Consider the following 22,823-nt stretch of genomic DNA (forward strand, 5'->3'; position numbering starts at 1 on the left):
CCTTTCCCCAGCATTGGGATGGGCTAGGTGATCTTTAAAGGTCCGTTCCATGATTCACTAGAACATCTATAAAATATAATTCTGGTACGTTAACAAGTAGCTTTTAAAAAGGATTTGCTGTGCTTTACAGCGTTATTGATGCAAATTTCTTATTCTGACACTTATTACCTTCCTTTTTTAAAGATGGTCACCACTTCTAAGAAACAACGTAAATGTGTAGTGTTTCAGAACAGCTGTATGCTTCAAGTGGAAAATAAGTTTTTAAAAGGCTTGTCTATAAAATTGCTATCATCTGGGAGTAGATAATACAGCATTAGTATATTCTTTCTAGTATTAATTTTTCCTCCTGATTAGAAGATACAGTGAAAGCATGGAAATAGCTTACAAACTTTATATTTGATCTGTTATGTAAAATTATAAAATCAGGGGCTTCTAGGAGACTCTTGAATCATGTACAGGCTACAAAAAGCTGTCTGGAGGTATAGATAAACTAGTGGTTGTCAGGTGTCATATAGGCCAACATGATTACTGTTAACAAAATTTAATGCATTACCAAAGCTTTTTGCAGTGTACTTTGATTTCATCCCATTGTAGAGACTTAATCAATCAGTGACATTACAGGTGTGGTGGCTTCTTTGAAAAAGCCAATTTTCATCTGTCCGTTCAGCCTATGAAGGAAATGCTTTTTTATTTGCTGTGAAGCACATGTGAAGGAAGAGGTACATTGGATTAAAGTACCTAGGCTTTTGAAATCTGTCTCAGTACTGGAAAACATACTTCATAGTTCCATCTTGAGAAACAAAGGGTAGAACTGAAGAAAAGAAGGAAGCTAGGCTTTTTATTTTTTCACAACAGTAGAGTACATGGCTACAGCCTCTATGAGTTTGTCGAAGTATAGAGTCACTTTCCAGGATACAGTTGCAGTAGGTCAGCCAGCTGCTCCTATGCGTGGCAGTGTGCCTGTCTCTCCAATTAGTGTATGTCTGTCTTCAGTATAGGGAAATACAGATTTTCTTCTTTTAATTAACATTATATAGTATAATTGATTGTAAAATAAATTGTGATTACCCTTGTGCTACACTTAGATTTGGCCTTTTTTAGTCTAGTGATCACCTGTTTAATGCTGTATAAGCAAAAGGCACAGTCCTCTAGACTCCTTCCAAGCAGTTATCTCCCAGAGGTACATAATTCCACCAAAATGCCTGATGGTCAGGAACAATTGTAATGCCTTTACTGGATGGTTTGAAAACAAAGTAATTTCCTAGTAAAGAAAACCACCAGGAGACATTAAGTCAAATAAAAGCATTTGTATTTTTTTCTCATTTAAAAGCAAGTGTAAATTGTGTCAGTACTGTCTTTGTGAACTAAGAAAAGAGATCCCACTCCTAGATGTGACTTGCTTAGGATTGCAGAGAAATCTTCTGGCAGAGTTGGAATCCATTTTACCTCTGTACTTGTGGTCTACTTCAATTAAAAGAACTCTCTTCCTTCCCCAAACTCTTAAGCTGAGGTTAGGCAATACTAGGTGTGAGTAAGCATGTTAATGTATTTCTTAGGTCCCTGAAAGTAATTCTGAAAGTCTTCAGATACAGAATAATTCCTGTGGGATTGCTGCTGTTCTTATAGGAGATTCTGAAATATCCAACATCCAGCTTTTGCTGTTTGTTGTAAACACAGGGGCTATTAAGATGAATAAGATACTGTAGTGTGTTTTGAAGAGTCTTACCTGATTTTCCTGGGTTGAATGGGGATGCCATCTGATGTGACAATAAAAACATTGCCAGTAGCTTTCTCCCAGCCTTCTCCCTATTCTCTCCACCTCTGCACCCCAGCTGAAACGATGTGTATGCTTCCCTTGGCGTCAACATCCTGAAAGAAGGTTTGGTGTGTCTTGTCTAATGCTTTTTCTTTGTCTGCCTTTGTTTAGTGTAAAGTAGAAGTGTTCAGAAACACGGTTTCTAGTTTTGCTGTTGAATTTTAAGGATCTGTTATGAGCAGTTAACCAAGCCTCAAAAAACACACCACCTGACAATTAAATGCTTAATTCTGTTGCTCTTGACTGGGAGTTGGAGTTTGTGTTCACTTTCTATTACAAAAAAGGTGTTTCTGTGCTCTTGCATAAATGACTTGAGACAGAAGTATTTTCTTCCTCAAATCCACCAAAGTTTGAGTCTTCTGCATATTATTAGAAAGACTAAAACTAATCCATTTACTTTGATTTTTGTTCAGTATTGATTTTTTCTATTTTTATGTTCAGGGCAATTTAGTTGTACAAAGTATTTTGAGTGTTACCTGAAATACGGAATTTCATGGAGTGTTCTAGTTAGAACTTGTCCTTCCATAGTTAAAAGGAGGTAAAGAATGTGAATTTAAACCCATTCAGTCAGTGGCATTCATGCTGTATAGAATGTAGTAACTCTCCTTCATTGTTCTCTAATTAGTATTAACATCTTTGAAGTCACATTGCCACTTGTGACCAAACTGTGCTTGACCCCAAAATACTTGGTACACAGATGGTTTTTTTTCTTGTGAAAGATTTGCATGAAGATACTGCCCTTGAAATATTTGGGATTTTTTAAATACCTTTCTGCTTTGATCTGGTCACTTGACAGAGAATGACTAATGCTAATTAGGTTTCTATCCCAAGCTGTTCAGATAGTACTGGAGGTTTGGGCAGAATAATATAAGCAGGTTACTACTTTGTTATGTTCTGCAATCATTAGGTAAAGGAGAAGATCAGCAATATATGTGTATGTTAAAAGTTAATTAAAAAAATGTATTTTCTCTCAAAAAATGTTTTAAGTCATTAAGACGTAGCAATATGACATCGTAGGCATTGCTCATTAAAATGTCATGCATTTACAAATAAATATCTCTGTAAAGAAACTCTACAAGCTCATGGCAATTTTAAATTGGGAAAGAAGAATCTTCTGCAGAGCTGACTTCTTGCTATGTAAAGATAAGTTTCGTGTCTGTCCTTATTTCGTGGTAGCTTTATTTCTTCCTTTAATCTTGAAAAAAGCAAAATACATAGGACTTAAGATATCCTCACACATCAGAAGAATTTTAGTATTTCCAGTAAATCTCTTCATTCCTGTAGGGAAAAGAAAAACTGAACAGCATTTCTAAATATTTTTGTTGTGAATTAGTTATAATGGACTTCACCACTTCAAAGGAATAGTTTTTGCAGCTGTTCAAAGACTACCTCGCATTAGCTGCTTGAAACAAATGTTTTAACTTGGCATGGGTCAGATGATATTTTGTGAGGAAGAGGTAATAGTTAAAGGGATGCTTTGGGGTCCATAGTTATTATTCCGTGTGACAGGGGCTATTCAGCATACTTTTTACGTTTTTACTGCTGGTGCTTGTGTCTGTTGGAACATACTGTCTTTTTTGTGCCATCACTGGACTTCAGTGTAAGCTCCTATTAGGGAAATGGCCTTTCACATGCTGCCGTTAAACAGATAAAGTGTGCACATACTGTTGATGGAATTTTGAGGGTTACAGTATTATGTAATGTGGTCTTCAAGCGTGGAACTAGTTTCCTAATGTATAAAAACTGCATTTGTTTGATTTTTTTTAAAATAATATCTGTAATTGTTTTAGCAGTTACTTGAAGGCATGACTCTGCTTTAGATGCTTTTGATAATAAATAGGAGAAAAAGCAGTTTGAAACAGTTCTGGTGTGTTACTACCATTTTACTTGGACGTCTTCCTTGGTTTTCAGTCACTAAAAGGGGACCAGGTATTGAAATTTGGGGGTGTGGTGAGGGAGGGTGCATGTGTGTGTTTAACAACGTAACTGCTATGTCAAGCTGTTTTACTGTTAATGTGCAGAACTGCTTAAGTTGGCTTCTTGAATTCTCTTTATTTCAAAATCCTCACTGAAGATTGCAAGGATTATAGGTGTGCTACATGAATGTATCTTGTTAGCAGTAAGGAAGATGCCGTCCCAAGTGATAAATAATAAAGCAGTACTGTTGACATCTTGAACACTTCCCTCTCTCTGTGCCATTCTCCTCCAGAGTTTGGAGTTGTATCTAAACTTCACGGATGTTACTGAACTTTGGTGCTATGAGTAGCTCATAGAGTTCTTTCAACTTTTCCACAGCAGTGGGGAAAACTATTGCTGAAGGAATTCTCCTAGTCAAAGAAAGATTCAGGCAGGCAGATTTATTAGTTAATTCTAATTTTGACCTTGTTACTAGAGTATGCTAAGTGTAAGGATTCTGTGCTGTTCCATCCCCTTATTTAGAGTTGTAGGGGACAGATGTTCATGATTCAGAGAACTCTTGCTACAATTTCTGCAATTGTCTAGCCAAGTGAAGTCCTGCGCAATTCAATAGTGTAAACTGAGATGTCTTTAAAAGGAGCGTATGTCTCCTTGAGGTGTTACTGAACTCAGGCAGTGCAAAGTACAAAGGTGAATTCTGGCAAATAGGCTGTAGTCAGTATGAGAGTGGGTTTGTCCTAGGATCTTCAAATACTTACTATCACATCTTCTTGAAAGCTTGTTATATTTGTATTAAACATCCAAATGCTGTAACTTTGTGTATTAAACTGGGAGCTATCTTAAGGCACCGACCGATATAAGAAGCTGAGCAGTGCTTAGTCACCTTAGTTAGCTTTAGTTTAGAGCTCACTACATAAAAGAGCAAGTCTAATCCTATCAAAAATACAAGGTTCCCAAGGTGAGAGGTTAACAAACAGGGCAAACACTCATTCCCGGAGGTCTGCATAGCTTCTCCTTTATGTTTATTGCAGCTTCTGTAATCTTCTTTCTGCGTACATCTAGAGTTCCTGTTCTTCATTTTGGAAGATTAAATGCTTTGGAATTCCCTTCTTATGTACAGGTTCAGAGTCCTTGAGCAGAGGACAGAAACCAAGTTTTGTGCCAAACCACTCTCCAGAATAAGAGCATGTTATTTCTGTGGTGTTTTTAACTACTTGAGCTGATTTAGCCAAAATCTTACTTTGTCTCATCAGCCAGTAATGTGTAAAACATAAAATGTGTGTGTTCATGTTATGATGATGCAGTTACTCTATGAGAACAGATTTCTTTTTTCTAAGTATTTTGGGGTTTATTAAACACTTTAATAAAACGTATTTTGTTTTGTGTTAATAAAATGCAGCCACCTCATATGCAGAAGAGGTATCTCATATGATCAGAAAGCTTGTTTAGTGGTTGTAGTGAAGTACCAGAGTCTTTTAGGTTTCTGATAAAGCTTTTTGTGATACTGTTTTTTAATTTCCAGCTAATAGTTCTTATAAATATGCAGTTTAATTATTTGGTCTTATAACAGTTAAAAATTGCAAATAGGATCTTTACTGTAGTAATTGGCATGTAAGGCTTAATTTTTGAAACCCAAACATTCCAGGTGTCATTACAGCTGGAAATGCAGGTTCCTGAGGACTTGATATGAGCTTGTGTTGTAAATGTAAGATGTAGTATTATTTTTAATTCTGCTATTTCTGTAACTTTGTATGTGTCCTCTTTAATTTTTCACAGAAAATGCAAACATTAAAATATTTATGAAGACTTTGAAGGTTAATGGTACTTTTAGTACTTGAGTCTTTGTGTTACACCACTACTATAATGAAAGTTTTCAACATACGTATTCCAAAGCTATGTTTGGAACATGCACATAGTGTTAAATTTATAAGAACTGGTTTGTCTAGACCTATAGAGAAACTCAATTGTTCCTCTGTAAGTGTTAATTTAAGTATCTATAGTTGAAATTCTGAGCATGTTTTTACAGACACATAAGACATTAGAGTTACACGTGTGTCAGTCCAGCACTCTAGCCAGGTCCTCCTCGGTATTGCTGACACAGAGGGTTTAATGTTTCACACCAATTGAAGATATTTGACATTATATGGCATTCTGATTTTGCAGAGCAATATACTGAAATCACAACACAATTGTAATACAGCAGTTGCACTGTGACAGTGGCTATCACAGTGGCCTCTTGATGGTGTGAGGCACCTCACTGCCTTTTGTCCTGAGCCCTTCAAAAACCCACATGGCTGGCCTGTAACTGACCAAGCTTCTCTGTGCTGAGACTTGGCAGTAGGCTCAGATCTGTCCAGCTTGTCTGAGATGGCAGATATCAGCATGGTGATTTGCAACTCCTGAGCAGTCACCCACCACTATCTCCCTTGCCTTGCCCCACCACCATCTCCCTGACAGCTGGCAGGGAGCTGGCTGGCCCAGCAGACAGCGCAGCCCCACAGCAAGTCTGCCTGTTGCAGTGCAGGGTTTGTAGGAGAATCCCCAGTCCTTAGTACTAAACCTTGAGCCACCTCTGTGGTGAGGGTAACCTGATTTGCTCCTTTTCCCCATAAACAGGCCATCCGTTCTTGGGGTGTAGCTGAAAATTTTGTTTGGAGATCAATTAACTAACTCTAAGATGATAAAACCTCTCACAAGGGGATGCGTCTGGTGTTTGCTCAATTTTTATCATGGGAGCAACCACTTTAAAGTTACATTCTTTTCCTCCTAGATCATATGACTAATCATCATGAGTGTTGTGGTTTAACCTGGTCCAGCAACTAAGCACTGCAGAGCCACTTGCTCACCTACTCCCACCTGCCCCAGGTGGGCTGGGGGAAGAATAAGAAGGGTAAAAGTGAGGGGAAAAACAACTCATAGTTGAGATTAAAACAGTTTAATTATTTAAAAAGATATGATAATTTTTAAAAATTGTAAGGAAAAGAGGGGGAAAAAATAACAGAGGAAAGTAAAACCCAAGAAAGACAAGCGATGCAAATGAAAACAGTTGCTGGCCACCAACACCCCTGCCAACCTCCACACCAGTTTTCTTGCTGAGCATGATGTCATGCGGTATGGAATATCCTTTTGGTCAGCTGAGGTCAGCTGTCACAGTCCTCTCCCAATTTCTTGTGCACCCCCAACCTACTCGCTGGTGGGGTGGTGTGAGAAGCAAAAAAGGACTTGACGCTGTGTAAGCACTTGCTCAGTGATAACCAAAACATCCCTGTGTTATCAACTCTTTTCAGCACAAATCCAAAACATAGCCCTATACAAGCTACTGTGAAGAAATTTAACTTTATCCCAGCCAAAACCAGTACAGTGAGAAGACTGGGAGAATCGGGATCAAGCCAGACATCTCCTGGCCATTTATCATTCTCAGCATGCATAGCAGCCATCACTTTAACAGGGCCTATTTGAGTTGACCTTAATAAATGATCCCTACACATATGTGGGCATTGGATATGATCTGAGGCTGCAGTTTCCATTCTAAGAACTTAACTTTGATTTTTCTAGCTGTGCACATCTTCTATCCTCTGCTGACTTCTTCACTGGTGCTCACAAGTAGCTTTCTCAGAACCAGCACAAGCCTGCTTTCCCCTTTCTTCTCTCCAACTTACTAGGAGCTTTCCATTTTTCATATTAATCCCAAAATGTGACTGGGATCAGTGCAGTGTTCTTCTATCCATGAAAAATCCCACTTACGATTTCACCATTCCTCTTTTTCAAATTTATCAGCTAGATTTTTCTAGCCTTTGTTAGCACTTGGAATGTTTTACACCCTCTGAACTAAGGGGCCTGTCTTCAAACAGTCTTTTCAGTACCCATCCTTACTCACAGCACAAGTCACCTCTCTTAGGCTCTTATTCATGACTGAAGTGCTAAATCAGAATTCCCAGTGTAACATTAGCAGAATGTTACAACCATGAAATCACCGGTACTTAACAAAATATAATAATTGCAATATACAATTGCATCTCAATACAAATGTGATTCTGTTTAGTGGTCTTACATGCTCACTGTCACAGCACTGGGTGTCCAGTTGCTGGGAAGGAATACATGGGTTGAAGCCAGATCAAGCCTGTTGCTCTTCTCAAAACTTTTTTTTTTTTCATTTATTGTTTGGTTTTTATATGCTCTTTTAGGCTGAGATGTGTGTATACTTCCCCAGTGCTGGTCTGGATAACTCAGGAAGACATGTATTTGCACCCTTTGATTAATTCATGGGTGAAAAGTTACACAGCCAGTTGATTCACTTAACTGTTGTAGCTGATTGATCATCTCAGCTGTTACAGCCATTTTCCTAGAACAAAGACCACACAGGTCCCTGTTGTGTTAAGTTCAGCTTTCCTTTTAATAATTGTGGTCAGTCACTCCTGTTCATCCCTGAGCTTCATGAGCACGTAGCCTGTGTCTATCTCCACAGAGCCTTCTCCCATTGTAGCAGTTCCTTGATCGTGATAACATGAAGTGTTTGGATTCTTTACATTTTAACATTCAAAAGGAAGACTTTTGTGTAAGAAGGCTTTTTTGGTATTGTAGAAAACACTTGATGTTTCAGTAATTCCATTATTATTTTGTATTGTAGGTCATGCAGGAGTGTCTGCCAGCATGATGAAGAAAAGAACTTCCCACAAGTAAGTTGTTAATATTTTTCCTAAAGTATAGCTCTCAGTAACTGGAAGCACTGTTCTAGAAATAAGTCTGTATTGTTCCACTCACTTTGTTCTTGAAAATCATGTGGAATAATACTCAGTCTGTATATGTGTGTGGAGTCAGACTTTTAATTCTTTCAGGAGGGTGGTGGGAAAGAATGCCCCACAAACAGAGTTGTAAACATCATTTTGACTGCTAATATGAAATTACTCTTGAATACAATTTTTTAATTCTTTCTGGAATTCAGAGAGAAGGAATTGCAAGCCAGAAGTTAGCCACTGTACTGTAGGATCCCTGTTCTCTGGCACAGAATTCATGCATTGTCACCAGGCCAATAAAAAATTGCAAAGTGTGCTTACTGATAACTCAGTCTGGAAGTAATCTTAGAAATACCTAATCTTGCATTTGCTACAACTGTAGTTTTGAAAAGGATTTTTCACCTTTCTGAAATAAAGAATATACTGAAATACTTCTGTAAGGAGGCTGCTATTTGTGTGTGCAGGATACCTGGTTATCCTACATGTTCACGGCATGTATTTTTAAATAGTAGCAGCTGGACATTGGTGAGTGGCTGCGTGAAAATAGAGGTAATGTTCTGGGCATAACTTGTCTTAGTGTCAAACAGCAAGATACCATATCTGGCTACATCTCTGGTGGGAGAAATAAAAGCTGGGTAAGTGTGAAACTTACTAAAATGTTACTAGTTGTATTTTAAGTGTAAAGTATAGTGGTGCATCAATGGAAAGCAATTTGGCAGGTGTATTTTCTACAATTAACATAGTTAATCACTGCTAACAGTGTTAACTGTTTCCCAGAGACAACACCTGATGTAAAACTACTCTAATCCTTTCCACCAGCTCATCATTATCCATTCTTGTCTATCTTCATAGAAGGCAAAGAGAAACATTTATTTGTCTAGGGGCAGGTAGAGTTGGTTAAAACTTAATTTCTCTTGTTCTCTTTCAACCGCTCAGAGAAAGGAGTGTATGATGGGAAGACTATCAGAGGTGGGTTGCCTTTTGTACTTGAGGGTGGCTAGATTTGTCTTTATTGTTGTGGTGATAAACACTTATTTAAATACTTAAATAGGCTGTAAACTTGTTAGCATAAAGGCTTTTATGGGGCGTAAGAAGTCTTGATCCTAAGTGACATGATTTTGAGGCATTTAACTTAAGCATCCAGCTTAGTTTTATGTTAATTTAGCCTAGTTAATTGTTTATTAATTTAGTGAAAGTTTTTCTTTTTTTGTACCAAACCAAGGTGACTTCTTACGTGCTGCTCACTGACTTGTCTGAGAATGAGGTGTAGCAGTAGACCATAGTAGTTTACCATAAACGAGTAGGATATGACTGACCATGTAATAATGTATGCTGATACTACTCTGAGCTGTTATGGTAGACTATGAGTTAGTAATGCGTACTTTGCCACTGATTTAGTTATTTATTTAGTTACTCCTCATTTAAAGAAAAAGAGGAACAAGCTTACTGGCACTCGAAGGCCATTGAGGAGATTAAAAATTAGCTTTAGAAGGTTTGTGGCAGAGGAAGGAGCCAAGAGGATGGAACAGGGCATGACTCAGTAATTGAGGATGTGATAGAATGAGCAGTGTGGATGAGTCTTTGGAACTCTTCTTTTCTAAATGGTAGTTAACTGTTGAGCCTTTTGGAAAGGGTTCGCTGTGGTTATAGGGCAGTTCTTCCAAGTGCTCTATCAGTAGGTAGTGGTGATCTCTGCCAGTGTGAAGCTGACCGCACTGGCATCAGATTGGTCAGTAATCTCCCAGATCTCATTCTTTCCTCCCTTGGTGCATAAGGAAAGAGTAAAAGAAATAGTGTAAGCATAAAACAATCCTTTCTTCATAGGCTCTTCAGATTTCTTGTAGTTGGCAATTCAAGGACTTTGAGGCACAGGTTATATCTGCAATTTAGCTGCAAGTGAACTTAACCATTTTCAATTTCTGATCCCACTTTAAGCTAACTTGTAATCTTGGTTCCTGCAGCATCTAAAGATGAAACTCACAACTGTATGATGGCTTTTGAGGGACTACAGAAAGTATGTTAAAACTTTTGCCTCAACTAATGTGCCTCATAGTCTGAATATTGTCAAAAGCAGTTAATAACAATTCTTTCATCACCATTCTGCTATTGATGATAGTCTGTAATAAGATCACAATTGTAATAAGTTTTGGGTCCTATTTTCAATAACTTTTCTGCTTGGCACCATGAAAGACTTGAAATTGTACTGGCCATTGCTGCTGTACTGCATTTATACTTTTTTATAGTTTTCCTTCCTGTTTTTCACAGTTGTGCCTTTTTTGCATATCTGAGGGGTACGGTTTTCTTTCACCCTTCTGGTTTTTTATCTTAGTTCTACCCCGTGGTGTTTTTCTGAGATGAGATGATCAGAAAGAGAAAAAGAAAAAAAAAAAAAAAAAAAGGAGGAAAACACAACAACCAAACCTAAATAGATAACTTTACTTGATAGGTTATTGGGAGTTGCCATCCTCCTTTTTATAAATGCTAGTTTGTCTTTTAAGCATGACCCTGAAGTAACAGTTGATTTTTCTGCTACCAGTCCTGTGCAGTTCTGCACTACATTGGTTTCCCTGGTAGCAGCTGCCAAATAGAAGTTTTTATGAGGACCATATAAATAAAACTTTAAAATCTGGGAAGCTTTCTTTCTGCTTGTATAGTCTTTAGAAAGTTTCTAAAGCATCTGGTTCTGATAATGAAACCTTTTCACATAACTAGGTTTTATTACCAGCTTACTGCCTTCAAGATAAGGAGGAGGATCTGAAACTTTTGGGGATTGAAGGGCCATTTACAGTGAAGATGTGTCTGATGTGTCAAGAGCTATTTCCAGGACTTGCTATTTTCTGGTTCTCCTGGCTCCATGTTTTATGTGTCCAGGAAAATTGTTATCCAGTCTTCACGAGCAAATCTTTGTGGAGTTTTAAAGATGATCCTAATGAAACGAAAGGAAAAAATTGTGTTGAGTCTTCTGGATATAGCATCATAGAAGCTTATGTACATTTGTATTACTTAGTGTATCACAGAAATAACCCATTGTTGAGGAGATGAGAGGTTTGAGTTGGTTATTTGGTTGTCTTATATGGAAGTATATTCATAGCTATTATTTATTGATAGTTAGAAACCTGTGCTTGCTTTCTTACCACAAGTTCAGGTGCAAGAAGCAGTAGGTTTTCCATGGTAATTTACTAGTTTGAAAATCTCGTTGCTTAGAGTATGAACCACTGCAAATGAGAGTGAATGGCTGTTAAGTAGTACAGCCTTCAAACAAAAATTTGAACCACAAGTACACCTAGCAGGTATTTGACTTGTAATTAAATTTGTAATGCTTTTTGCTCTCTGAGGCATTTTAAAGATAGTTACCAGTTTGAACTCAGTTACACAGTCTTTTTCCATCATATTTTTTAAAACGAGTGTGAAGCTTTTTGCTTAATTGTTCCAATTTAAACATTAGTGTAAATAATGCTTTATAGGCAGAGAGTAAAATTCACTGTGAGGTTGAACAGGAAAAATGTTATTTTTACCTTCTTCAATGAGATGATTAGCAGCATAGACAAACTGTTTAAAACTGACGTTTTATCTATTTTAACTTATTTTTTATCTTCAGTTGGTTTTATTCTGCTTTAGAATGGTTCGTAGTTCTATGATTCATTAGAACAAAATGAATTAATTGCATGCAAAACAAACTCATTTTTATTGTGTTGAGAACCAGATCTCTGATTTCAGTTTGTAATAGTAAACTATTACAATTTTTAAAACAGAATTAAAAAAATATACTTGAGTATGTAAATGCATTCCAGTTGCTGCGTAAAATCAGAACCAACTTTGTGGGAGGGTGCCTCTTAACTGGAAGAGGTTGGAGTTCCTATAATAATCTGTGCTGTCAAAGTTAAGAATACAAAAACTGCAGTTTGATCATGCTGAAAAGGTCAAATGATAACAAAAGTGAAATTTGACAACCCCCCTGCTAAGATCTTCATGCTGAATGAAAGTCTGGAGGTAGAACAAGCTGCTGAAGGAATTGTACGTCTTGGTTTTAATAGTTACGATTACGTCTTCAGCATTATGCATTCCAATGTCATATAGTGCATTATTCTGCAAGACTGCTTCCAGGATTTCAGTGGTATGACTGTTTCTCTTTTTTGGATCATATAGGGACTTCTCTGAGAGCATTCATCATTCCTGGAGATGTTTCTCTTTGGTCGCTATCTCTAATCTAAGGAAGAATATTGTTTTCTGCAACTGATGTTCTCTTTTAGATGTTGCTTTTAAGCATGGTAGTGGTGTGCATATTTCATTGCCATTTAAATGAAGTGTGCTATGAGAATTTTGATCAGGCAACCCTCTAAATAATCTTTTTAGGAAAGAGTAAGTGCATTGTAACATACTAAAATAGATATACTACTTATTTCTTATCACCAATATACTGTCATGACGTTCCTTAGTTTCTTCCATTTGTATTCAAAACTGTTAATTACTTTTTTTAATAACTGGGTAGAACAGAACTTGTATAACACTTTCAGTGATTTGAAACTGTCAAATAGCTTACATGATCAGAACAACAGTTGTTATTCACCAGAGGGAATATCCATGCAACTTCCATGAAAACAGAGGAAGGACAAAAAAGTATGTGTAATCTATTTTCCACATTAAGGAGTATCCCTTCTATTGCCATTAGCGTTACATGTAATTTTTCTTTTGCTATACTAAAAAGGAATGCTAGAGTAGTGTTGTTGCTACCATGTGTCTTTAAAAATACTTGCGAGTCAAAAACATCTGTAAATGCAGAAGGAAGCTAAATTTCCTTCAGGTAAAAACACAGGTTAGGGAAAACAATTGCCTTGGAAGAATTTTAGTCAGCCACCATTAATGTTTCCACTGACTTCTTCCTCCTGGGGCAGGAGTTGTGTTTACTGTTCTGCAGAGAGCAACAAGGTAGTTAAGTTATAATACCGCCAGGTAACTGTCTGCTTTGAGACCTGATCAGGTGAGTTTTACTTTTGACATTCAAGGGTAGCAAGGGCTAAAATACTACTTTTGGCTTAAGCAAACTAGTTTTAGAAATGACTATTAGGAAAAAGACCTTATAAAGCACATAAAGAATGTTTCACTACTTTTCAGTGTGTTTTTCTTTTTTCCAATGTAGTGTAATGTGCTTTATACCCTTATTTGAATAAGGTGCACTACGCTATAAAACATACTGCCATCTTAAAGCATACAGCTCCTATCTGGAGTAGAATTTCGAATATGTATGTACTTGTTTAATATTACGTTTGTATCTGTGTACAGAAAGCATAGAAACAATGTGGGACCAAGCAAACCTATTTCTCAGCCACGAAGAAATATTGTAGGCTGCAGAATACAGCATGGATGGAAAGAAGGGAGTGGACCTGTAACACAGTGGAAGGGCACAGTTCTTGATCAAGTTCCTGTAAATCCCTCCCTCTATCTTATAAAGTATGATGGATTTGACTGTGTGTATGGACTAGAACTGCACAAAGATGAAAGAGTTTCAGCACTTGAAGTTCTTCCGGACAGAGTTGGTAAGTGTTTTGTGTTTTTCTCCTAAATTCACATACATATAAGCTGATGTTTACTATTAAATGTTCTCCACTAATCTCTCCAGACTTCCTCCAAGATGTCATCTGACCACTTGAATGTCATTAGTGAAATTCATTTTTGTCACATGGCAGGTCTTCTAAATGCTCTATGTAAATTTTCTTGATTCCACAAAGATTTGATGATACCAGCGAGTGCAGTGCTGTCCTCTGTCTTTAAGTAGTATGCAGTACATTCTGTAGTTTTTGTTTAGAGGCTTATCCCTAAGAACCATATGTAAAGCTAACACTGATATTTCTGTTAAAATTTAAACTCTAAACTGTCTTGGCTGTGTTGTCTGTTGTGTGTGTCTGACAGTAATAATGTCACATTTTTCCTCATATACTTCACCTAAGTACTTTTAATAATGGAGGAAAAGGCATTTTCTAAGTGAAATTACTCAATTAGTAACAAGGCTGCTTGATTTTCAGAATTAGCACTGGATTGTTGAACTGTAGGATTTTCAAATGCAAAGTTCCATATTTACCCAAGTAATTACTAATTTATAAACAGAATAAGCTGGTGCTTCTTCTGACTGCAAAGCAATTGATAGCAGTCTCTAGAATGGTGTTAGAGGGAACCAACTCCAAAGTTTCATTAATAACTTCATAGAACTGTTGTGTGATTGGCCTGTCGTCCTCTTCTCCCCTGCCTGCTTTGCTCCCTCCAGTGTCTAGTTAAAATACAAAGAGTCTTCACTACTGTGGCCTTCATTGGTCTCCCTTTACCTTGCATTATGATTCTTTAATCATAGGGAATATGATGATATATTGTTATTTTAACAACATTTCTAAAGGTCTGCAGTTCTTCACTGGTAAACTCTCTGGAATGGACAGTGTTTATTTTCTATACGAATTGACTTAACTTCCAATCAAATTTGTTTATGAATCAGAGTAAAGATTATTTTTCACAAAGACATATATCTGTGCTTTTGAGTGAACTTATGAAATGCTGTCATTTCAGCTTCATCTCGAATTAGTGATGCCCACCTGGCAGACACAATGATTGGTAAAGCTGTGGAGCACATGTTTGAGACAGAAGATGGTTCAAAAGATGAATGGAGGGGGATGGTTTTGGCTCGAGCTCCTATTATGAACACATGGTTTTATATTACCTATGAGAAAGATCCCGTCTTGTACATGTACCAACTCTTAGATGATTATAAAGAAGGTGACCTTCGCATAATGCCTGATTCAAGTAAGTAGGCTAATTACTGTTTTCTTGTGGAAAGTGACAGCTTTTTATATTAACATTTGGCTGTGGTTTATTTATGGACAGGAGAGTTGACAAACAAAGATCTTGTTTGTTAATCCCTTTAATTTTATTTTTTTTAAGTATCACAACTAACAAAGGTTATAGCACAACAAAGAACATCTGTGTTAACTGCTGAAATATTTTACTTTTATCAGCAGTGACATACGCAGGAAAAGCATTTTCCATAATTATTCCTAATTCTGCTGAAAATACACCACTGTGGAAGAGTTTATGCTTGGATTTTTTTTAATGGAAACCGACAAACCAGAAGTTATCCACTGTTGTATTCTTACAGAAGCATCACAGCTTGTTGAGATGGCTCTTGATTTGTGTTTCTGAAGCAGTTCTTGTGGGAATAGTATTTTGGGGCCTGCTAATATAGACAGATTAATTTTGTTGGGGTAGGTGTCTTCAGTGTGAAAAACTTTTGAGTAGTATCTTGGGGGAAAGAAGTACTAATCTTTTGAAAATTCATTTTCTCTCACATGTTGCAACATACTAGCAAGAAAAATATTTCAGTAAATGAGGAGGGATCTTTTTTCCCTTCTTGAAGTGAAAGTCATCAGGGCTTTTTCTATTAATGTAGAAGGCTGTTTACAGAATCTGTATTGTTCAAAAGATTTGGATAGCCAATACAAAAAAGAGGAAAAAAACTTGGCAGGAATAAAACCAAAGTATTCTTTACATGTACCTAAAACACACTTCTCTGACAGAGGCAATCTGGGCTTTAAAGAAAATTAATAACTGGATAACTATAGTGTTTGGCTATGTAGTGCTTTTACGTATTAGTTACAATTAATTTGTTGAGTTTGAGACTGTCTTCCTTCAGATCTAGCACTGATAACAGTCTGCTGGCTAAATAAACAAGTGGAACTTACTTGCATAACATCTGTAGTAATCATCTGTTTAATTTTTTTTTTACCCCACTCTAATAAAAAGCAAAAGCAAAGTATTTGCTGCTTGTAAAGAGTGAGCCACAAACGTTAATGGAAAAAATTACCTTCCTCCTAAAAAAATAAAGCAAGATCTTTCAGATTTGAACCATCAAATAATTTGTTCTTTGTCTTAACTATTAAAAAGGACTTGGAATGTATTTTAAGTCTGCTTTGCTTTCTTCCACCTTTGGGGGTGGGGGTAGGGAAAAAGCTTATATGCTTTCCATTTAAGAATTAATTGGGTTTAATGTGTTTTTTCCTCCATGCTCACCACGAGACAATCTACTGCTTACCCGTTTCAGAAACACTTCTAGGTATTTGCTACCTTCCCTGAATATGAATGCTTTCTAGATCTTTTGAATTGTGTCCTTAAGAGTAGTATTTTTCAAATCAGATAGAATACCTGGAAGTATGTCTGTAAATGTGGTAGAACTTGCCATATGATTATAACTAAAATTTCTCGGGAACTCTCTCTTGTCAAAGACAGGCTTTGTATATTTGAGGAGACAATATTTAGATAATTTCTTTTATGCTTTGCTTTTTTGCTGAGGGGAAAATGGATCTGGTACTAAAACTTAGTGAACATTTCATAATTCCTTCTATTTTGTAATTCCTTCTAAATGAAAATATAAGAGTTTAACTTGCATCTTTGCCAAGGAAGACTCTTTACATATAACTGCTATTAAGAGGATGATAACTATGTATGACAGTGCATTGCAGAGTAACTGAAACAAATTGAAAGTGAAACTTCTTAAGTTTGTGGAAGAATCTTAAGTGTAAGTACAAGCCAATCTATTCATTCCCTGTTGGTTTTTTTTTTCTCCTTTGGGAGTTCTTTCACAACTCACAGAACTGAAAAGAAAATGGGTGAAGTCTGTAAGGGATTCTTCACGCAAACTTGGAACAAAGACGTTAATTTAAAGGCTTAGGACTTCCAGAATAAAAGCCACATCAGGTGTGACCATTACTGCAAAAATTCCTCACTGGAATACAAAACACAAGTTTATCTAAACTAGTCAAAAAGAAGACAAGCTGAGAAAGAAGGTGTGGTTAGCTTCCAGTTCTCCAGTACAGTGCTTTTACCTTTTATCACATTTGTTCTGTGATTGGCTTGTAACCATCCCCTTGGCAATTGGCATGCTACAGATCATGCCTTTTTGTACCCAAATTTAGCATAAGTATCATCTAAAATACAAGGATATTTCTGGTTAGGTTTTGCTGGATAAGCAAATAATATGGTTAGAGTTTATCAATAGCATTCTTCCCATATGGAGTCAAAAGCCCCTTTTAATAAGGAGTTTACACTTACTGTCATCTTGGAAGAAATGTTTTTGTTGCAGTGGCATGCATGCACTGAAACTTCAAATAATGTGTGTGGGAAGAGAGAGGTTTAGTTTGGCTGCCTTTCTGCAAAGGAGACATGGTGCCTTTTTCTGCTGGTGGTTTAAATTCAATTATCCACAGACGTTTTCTGTAACTTGTGCATAAACCTTCATGTCAAAAGATTTACTTCTCTTACCAATCAAAGTGTTATTTTTGTCTTAATAAAACTGAAGACGGTATTACTTGAAAACTTTTCTGCCACTGTACTTTTCTAGAAGTATGGCAATTGTTAGGTGCTTATCTGAAGAAAACTAATTTTCTACATACTCATAATTTAAAACTTCTGATTGTTTCGTATGGGTTTTAAAGATGACTCTACAGTTATCTTCCGTATTGAAAAATTCCATTAAAGTCTACCGAAGTCACTGTTTTTGTTACAGATGATTCACCTCCTGCAGAACGGGAACCAGGTGAAGTTGTGGACAGCCTGGTAGGCAAACAAGTGGAATATGCCAAAGAAGATGGCTCAAAAAGGACTGGCATGGTCATTCATCAAGTTGAAGCCAAACCATCTGTCTATTTCATCAAGTTTGATGATGATTTCCATATTTATGTCTACGATTTGGTGAAGACATCCTAGACATCATCATGAACTTTTGCCAAATTTGTGGAACTATTAAATGTAAAATTTGTAGACACAAAGACTTGACTGCTTTCCAGTTTAATGAAAGCTTAAATGTCCCTGCGAACCCACAATCTCTGCCAGCAAAACTGTTTTGTTCTGAATAATATAAACAAACATGACACATTTTGTGTAAGAGAACTCCTTTTCTTGAAGGAAGTCAATATATTTGGGCAGGAGGGAGTTAAAAGCAAAGAACAGCTGCAATTCAAGCTGTGTAAAGTTGATCTAGTATTGTAATCATTAATCTAAATTTTTTCGTAGATTTTAACTTTTTCTTGAACCATGCACTCGCCTGTTCAACTGCCACATGCAAGTGTAGTTTGATATTTTGATATGCCTTCTTTTGTAACATTAAATTTAATTTCTTGGCTACTGGCAGTCCTTGTTTTCAGGGTTGGGACAGAGATGATTTTTCTGAAAGGGTTAAACAATTTGTGCAGCACTGAGGAGTGCCTAACCCAAGTAACATCAATCTGCTGTGTTTCTACACTTCATTTCAAATTTAGCTTTTTAAGAACTTACAGTACATGGAAATACTTGTACATTTTTAGTAGTCACAGGGCAGTAGGATATCAAGTGTTTGACTTACGCACCTTTCAGTGAAAAGGCTTTAAACTATAAAAATATATTTAATCTGTATAACCAGTTAATTAGAAAATACAGGTTAATGGCCCATATTTACAAGTTGTAGGAACCAGTAAAATACATGCAACAAGGCTGCCTTCAATCCTAAATGTACTTCTTTGTTTGTTTGTTATACACACTTCTTAGCAAAACCCAAGTGCTTGGTGCCACAACTTTAACAGTATATATGCTACTTCAGAAGACTTTAGACTACGCATTGGCAATCAGTAGTCTCTCATTTAATATCAAAACCTAGCAACCTGAATGTTTGTGTGTGGACTTAGAAGCCTAACAGTAGTTAATATTTTACATGATAAATACAATCTCATGCCAGGGGGGTGGAGGGTGGGGGTCCTTTTACATTGAAGACTTACTTTAGAGAAGGAGAAGCATTTGTTGCCTTCTATTCAGTCTGTTGCATTTCTTTGTTTGTATGTTTGTTCTGTTTTTAACCATTTTGGTTCAAGAAGGCATCTTCCCAACTTAACTCTTTTTCTGTCTTTTCCACATAAGGAGTGTCCGGACAAATCTACAGCTTAAACCTGTTGTTGCCTTTTGTGGTGTACATTGTACTTGCTTTGAGGTATGCTGTTAACGTGAATTTCATTCTATGAACACTAGAGTTCTGCATGCCAGTGGTGTACTATCTAATGGAAGCTATAGGCAGTCTCAGTGGTTCAGTCATCTGCATTAGATTGTGGATGTAAATAGCAGCCCACAACAGCAAAATCCTTTCACGGTTTTAATCTTGCAAGATAGTTGTAAGTGAAGATTAGGATTTTTTAAGTGTGGCAGCTTTTGAAAGTATCAGAATTGCAACAACGATCAGCACAGCAACAAAATTGTCATGTTACATTAAGGCAGAGCTCTGCAAGTTTCAAAGAACTGCTTCACAGAAATACAGTATGTGAAGCCAGTCAACACTGTTGATGGAAGGAACAAATACTCTGATATCCAACCTTATGCCATTAGTGGAAGGATGCAGGAGAGGTGCTGTTAATCAGAGATCAGAGGTCCGGATGACCTCTACTGTGGGTATTCTTGGTATTGAAGACTCAGTGGTTTAAGCCCCTTTCTGTCCATTTTTTTGCCTGATTTCATATTTTAGCCTTAAGGCTTGTGCCTCATTATGCTGTTGAATGGTAATAAATAATCTCCATATAAATATGATACCTTAATTCTTTGTCCATTGCTACTAGATTGCATTATGTCCAGTATTACATCATGGGCAACCAAAGGCAGGCTATTGTCTTTCAGTGAATAGTTTCTCAATGCAGTCCTTAAGCACTAAGTACCCAAGTCGTAAATGTTCCTTGTGTTTTGAACAAAGTGAGCAGATTTGCAACACAGTGTTTTCATCCTGCAGATCTGTTATGTGTTTTCTATTGACTCTTAAGAGTCCTGCATGTAAATCTCAAAGCTGAGCCTGGCTCCATGAGCCCAAGTTGATATTTGTGGCACAAGAATGAGTGAGTGTATTGATTATACACAAGATACATGAATAACGTAGTACACTGAACTTTGGGCTGTATATCTGAGGAATACAAGGTTTGTTTTGAAATATCTGAGGTTTAGGTCTACTGGAACATTTTTAGCATTAGGCTTGCATTTGTGGGTTTTCTGCAAGCCTCTTGAATACACCACATATTCTGCCAATTAGAGTATAATCTATAAACTGTAAATTTTATGGTTGTTTTTAGATGTCCCCGTTGTCTGTTGCGTGGATATTTCTTTTCATCTTTTCTTTTCCTCTTTCCTTTTTCTTTTCTTTTCTCTGATAGCTTAAACCACCTTTTTGAGGCTTGAGACTAATTCCACTCCCTGCCCATCTGCTTTGGGCTTTGTTTTAGGCTCATGTTTCAGATCTGCATGCAGTGCTTGCGTTACCCTGGTAACTAAATGTTGGTTCCTTGTTATAGGGGTTCAACATTACTTTCCAAAATCACATAGGGCTTGTGATGGCACAAGCCACGGATCTTTGTATAAAAGTTATTCGCCTTTCACATTTACCTGCTGTAGTATTGTTGTATATTGTGTGTGTGTGTGCGTGTGATGTCAGGCTGCCATGTAAAACTTTTTAAAAGGAAAAAAAAAAAAAAAAGACTTAAATGCAGACCATCCTTTTTTGCATGCTTAGAGGGTTAGAACGTTCAGTGTAACAAACTAAAGTTGCATGTTAAAATGTTTAGGTTTTTGTTTTGTTCTGTTTTTATTTTGTGTTCAGTTTTTTGTGAATTTGCTTATTGTGCTGTTTTAATGGTTGTTAGTAGGATTAAATGCACCGGTGAGACGAGCATAGTGCCAACGGAAGGTAATTTTCCAGTTGTATGTGTCATACAGCATTTGAAGGGACCATGTATTCTGTTAAAGAAAAAATAAAATCACACTTGATTAGCAAAACACTACATTTTTCTTCTTTCTTTTTGAGTGCCAAACCCTAAACTATGTTGGAGTAGACTATGGGGAAAACCCTTTTTATTGTAACAGGTAGAAGCCTTCTTTAAGTGAATTATTTAAAAAGGGAGGCTTTATCTTGAGATAGAATTGATTAGTTGCTTCAGGGAAAAGGATTATGATAAAAACAGTTTCTGGTTCCTTGAAAATGCTGTGCTTTTGTATTTTACATCATTAGTGCAATTTGGATGGTTCTTGGTATGTGTATAGTTCAAAGGTCTTCGTGTTCACATTTTAAAATTAGGTAATGACTTCATCTTTAGAGCTTGGTTTCATTATTTTTATTTTATTTTGAACAATGTAGACAGTTCCCTGTTCTCTGCATTTAGAAGTATAAACACTTTAAATCTGTTACTTAATTCTGTAAGTAATTTTTATAATTATGATGTAACTCTATCCTTAAAACATTTAAAATAAACCCTTTATGTGCAACTTATGACTGTAAACTTTGTTCTCATGAGCAAAATGTAGTGATGTGATTTCAGATTGCGGAGAAGCAGTTTCTTCAGTTTTCCAATTAAAAAGGATTTATTATTTTAATGCTGAGCCTTATACACTGGTATAATATTTGCCATATGAAGTAAGTTTGCTTGCAAAGCCAAATCTTTATTCTTTTTTCCAAGTAAGTATAAATGCTGATAAGATGGAACTTAGCTAAGGTAAAGCATACTGCTTAAATTGTATTTTACCAAACACAGAAAAACTCCCCTCCAGGGGACTATGCAAGTCTGTGAAGGAGTCTTTATTTCCAGAGCACAGAAAATATTTCAGCAGTGGGGAAACAGCAGAAGCATTTGGCAGTGTTTAGGTGATGCATTTGTCTGCTTTGAATTCTAAAATTCAAAATTCAATTAAGAACATGTTACTGACAATAAAAAAGCAAAGTCGATCCAAATTAGAGGTGGGGAGCAGAGAAGATAATATCAGTATAGAATAGAATGATAGAATCATTTAGGTTGGAAAAGGCCTTTAAGATCATCCAGTCCAACCATTAACCTAACATTACCAAGTCCACCACTAAACCAGTTAAGGGTAGAGTAGCAATTTCATGTTTCCTGGCTTGGTGGCTGCATTATTTTTTAATGAAAGTAAAAACTAGGAATCATTAAGATTGGAAAGGATCTCTAAGATCATCATTCCAATCATCAACCCAACACCACCATGCCCACTAAACCATGTCCCAAAGTGCCACGTCTACCCGTTTTTTGAACGCTTCCAGGGATGGTGACTCCACCACCTCTCTCGGCAGCCTGTTCCAATGCTTGACTACCCTTTCTGTGAAGAAATTTTTTCTAATATCCAATCTAAATCTCCATGCCTCAGATTTTTTTAAGTCATGTAAGTTGTTCTGATTAATGCATGAAGACTTAATTATTTTATGTTGTTAAATAACTAAGGCAGACTTCCAATATTGAACAGATTTTCTTTACTCCTATCTGTTTTCTGATACTAAAGGTGAAAGTGTTATATGAATACCCCAAAATACATTTTTT

General features: G+C 36.6%; 1 protein-coding gene across 5 annotated transcripts in view; it reads left to right on the forward strand.

Annotated features, from left to right (window-relative positions):
- SPIN1 (spindlin 1) overlaps positions 1-21,743 on the forward strand; it is a 58,226-nt gene extending 36,483 nt beyond the window's left edge. For all 5 annotated transcript variants that reach the window (XM_075726024.1, XM_075726022.1, XM_075726023.1 and 2 more), the window contains exons 3-6: positions 8,361-8,409; positions 13,747-14,000; positions 15,019-15,252; positions 18,008-21,743. In XM_075726024.1, the coding sequence (XP_075582139.1) occupies positions 8,361-8,409; positions 13,747-14,000; positions 15,019-15,252; positions 18,008-18,207 (737 nt within the window). In that variant the 3' untranslated portion in view covers positions 18,208-21,743. The remainder of the gene's footprint in view (positions 1-8,360; positions 8,410-13,746; positions 14,001-15,018; positions 15,253-18,007) is intronic.
- The last annotated feature ends 1,080 nt before the right edge of the window (positions 21,744-22,823 follow it).

Source organism: Pelecanus crispus, chromosome Z (assembly GCF_030463565.1).
Source record: "Pelecanus crispus isolate bPelCri1 chromosome Z, bPelCri1.pri, whole genome shotgun sequence".
Lineage (NCBI taxonomy): Eukaryota > Metazoa > Chordata > Aves > Pelecaniformes > Pelecanidae > Pelecanus > Pelecanus crispus.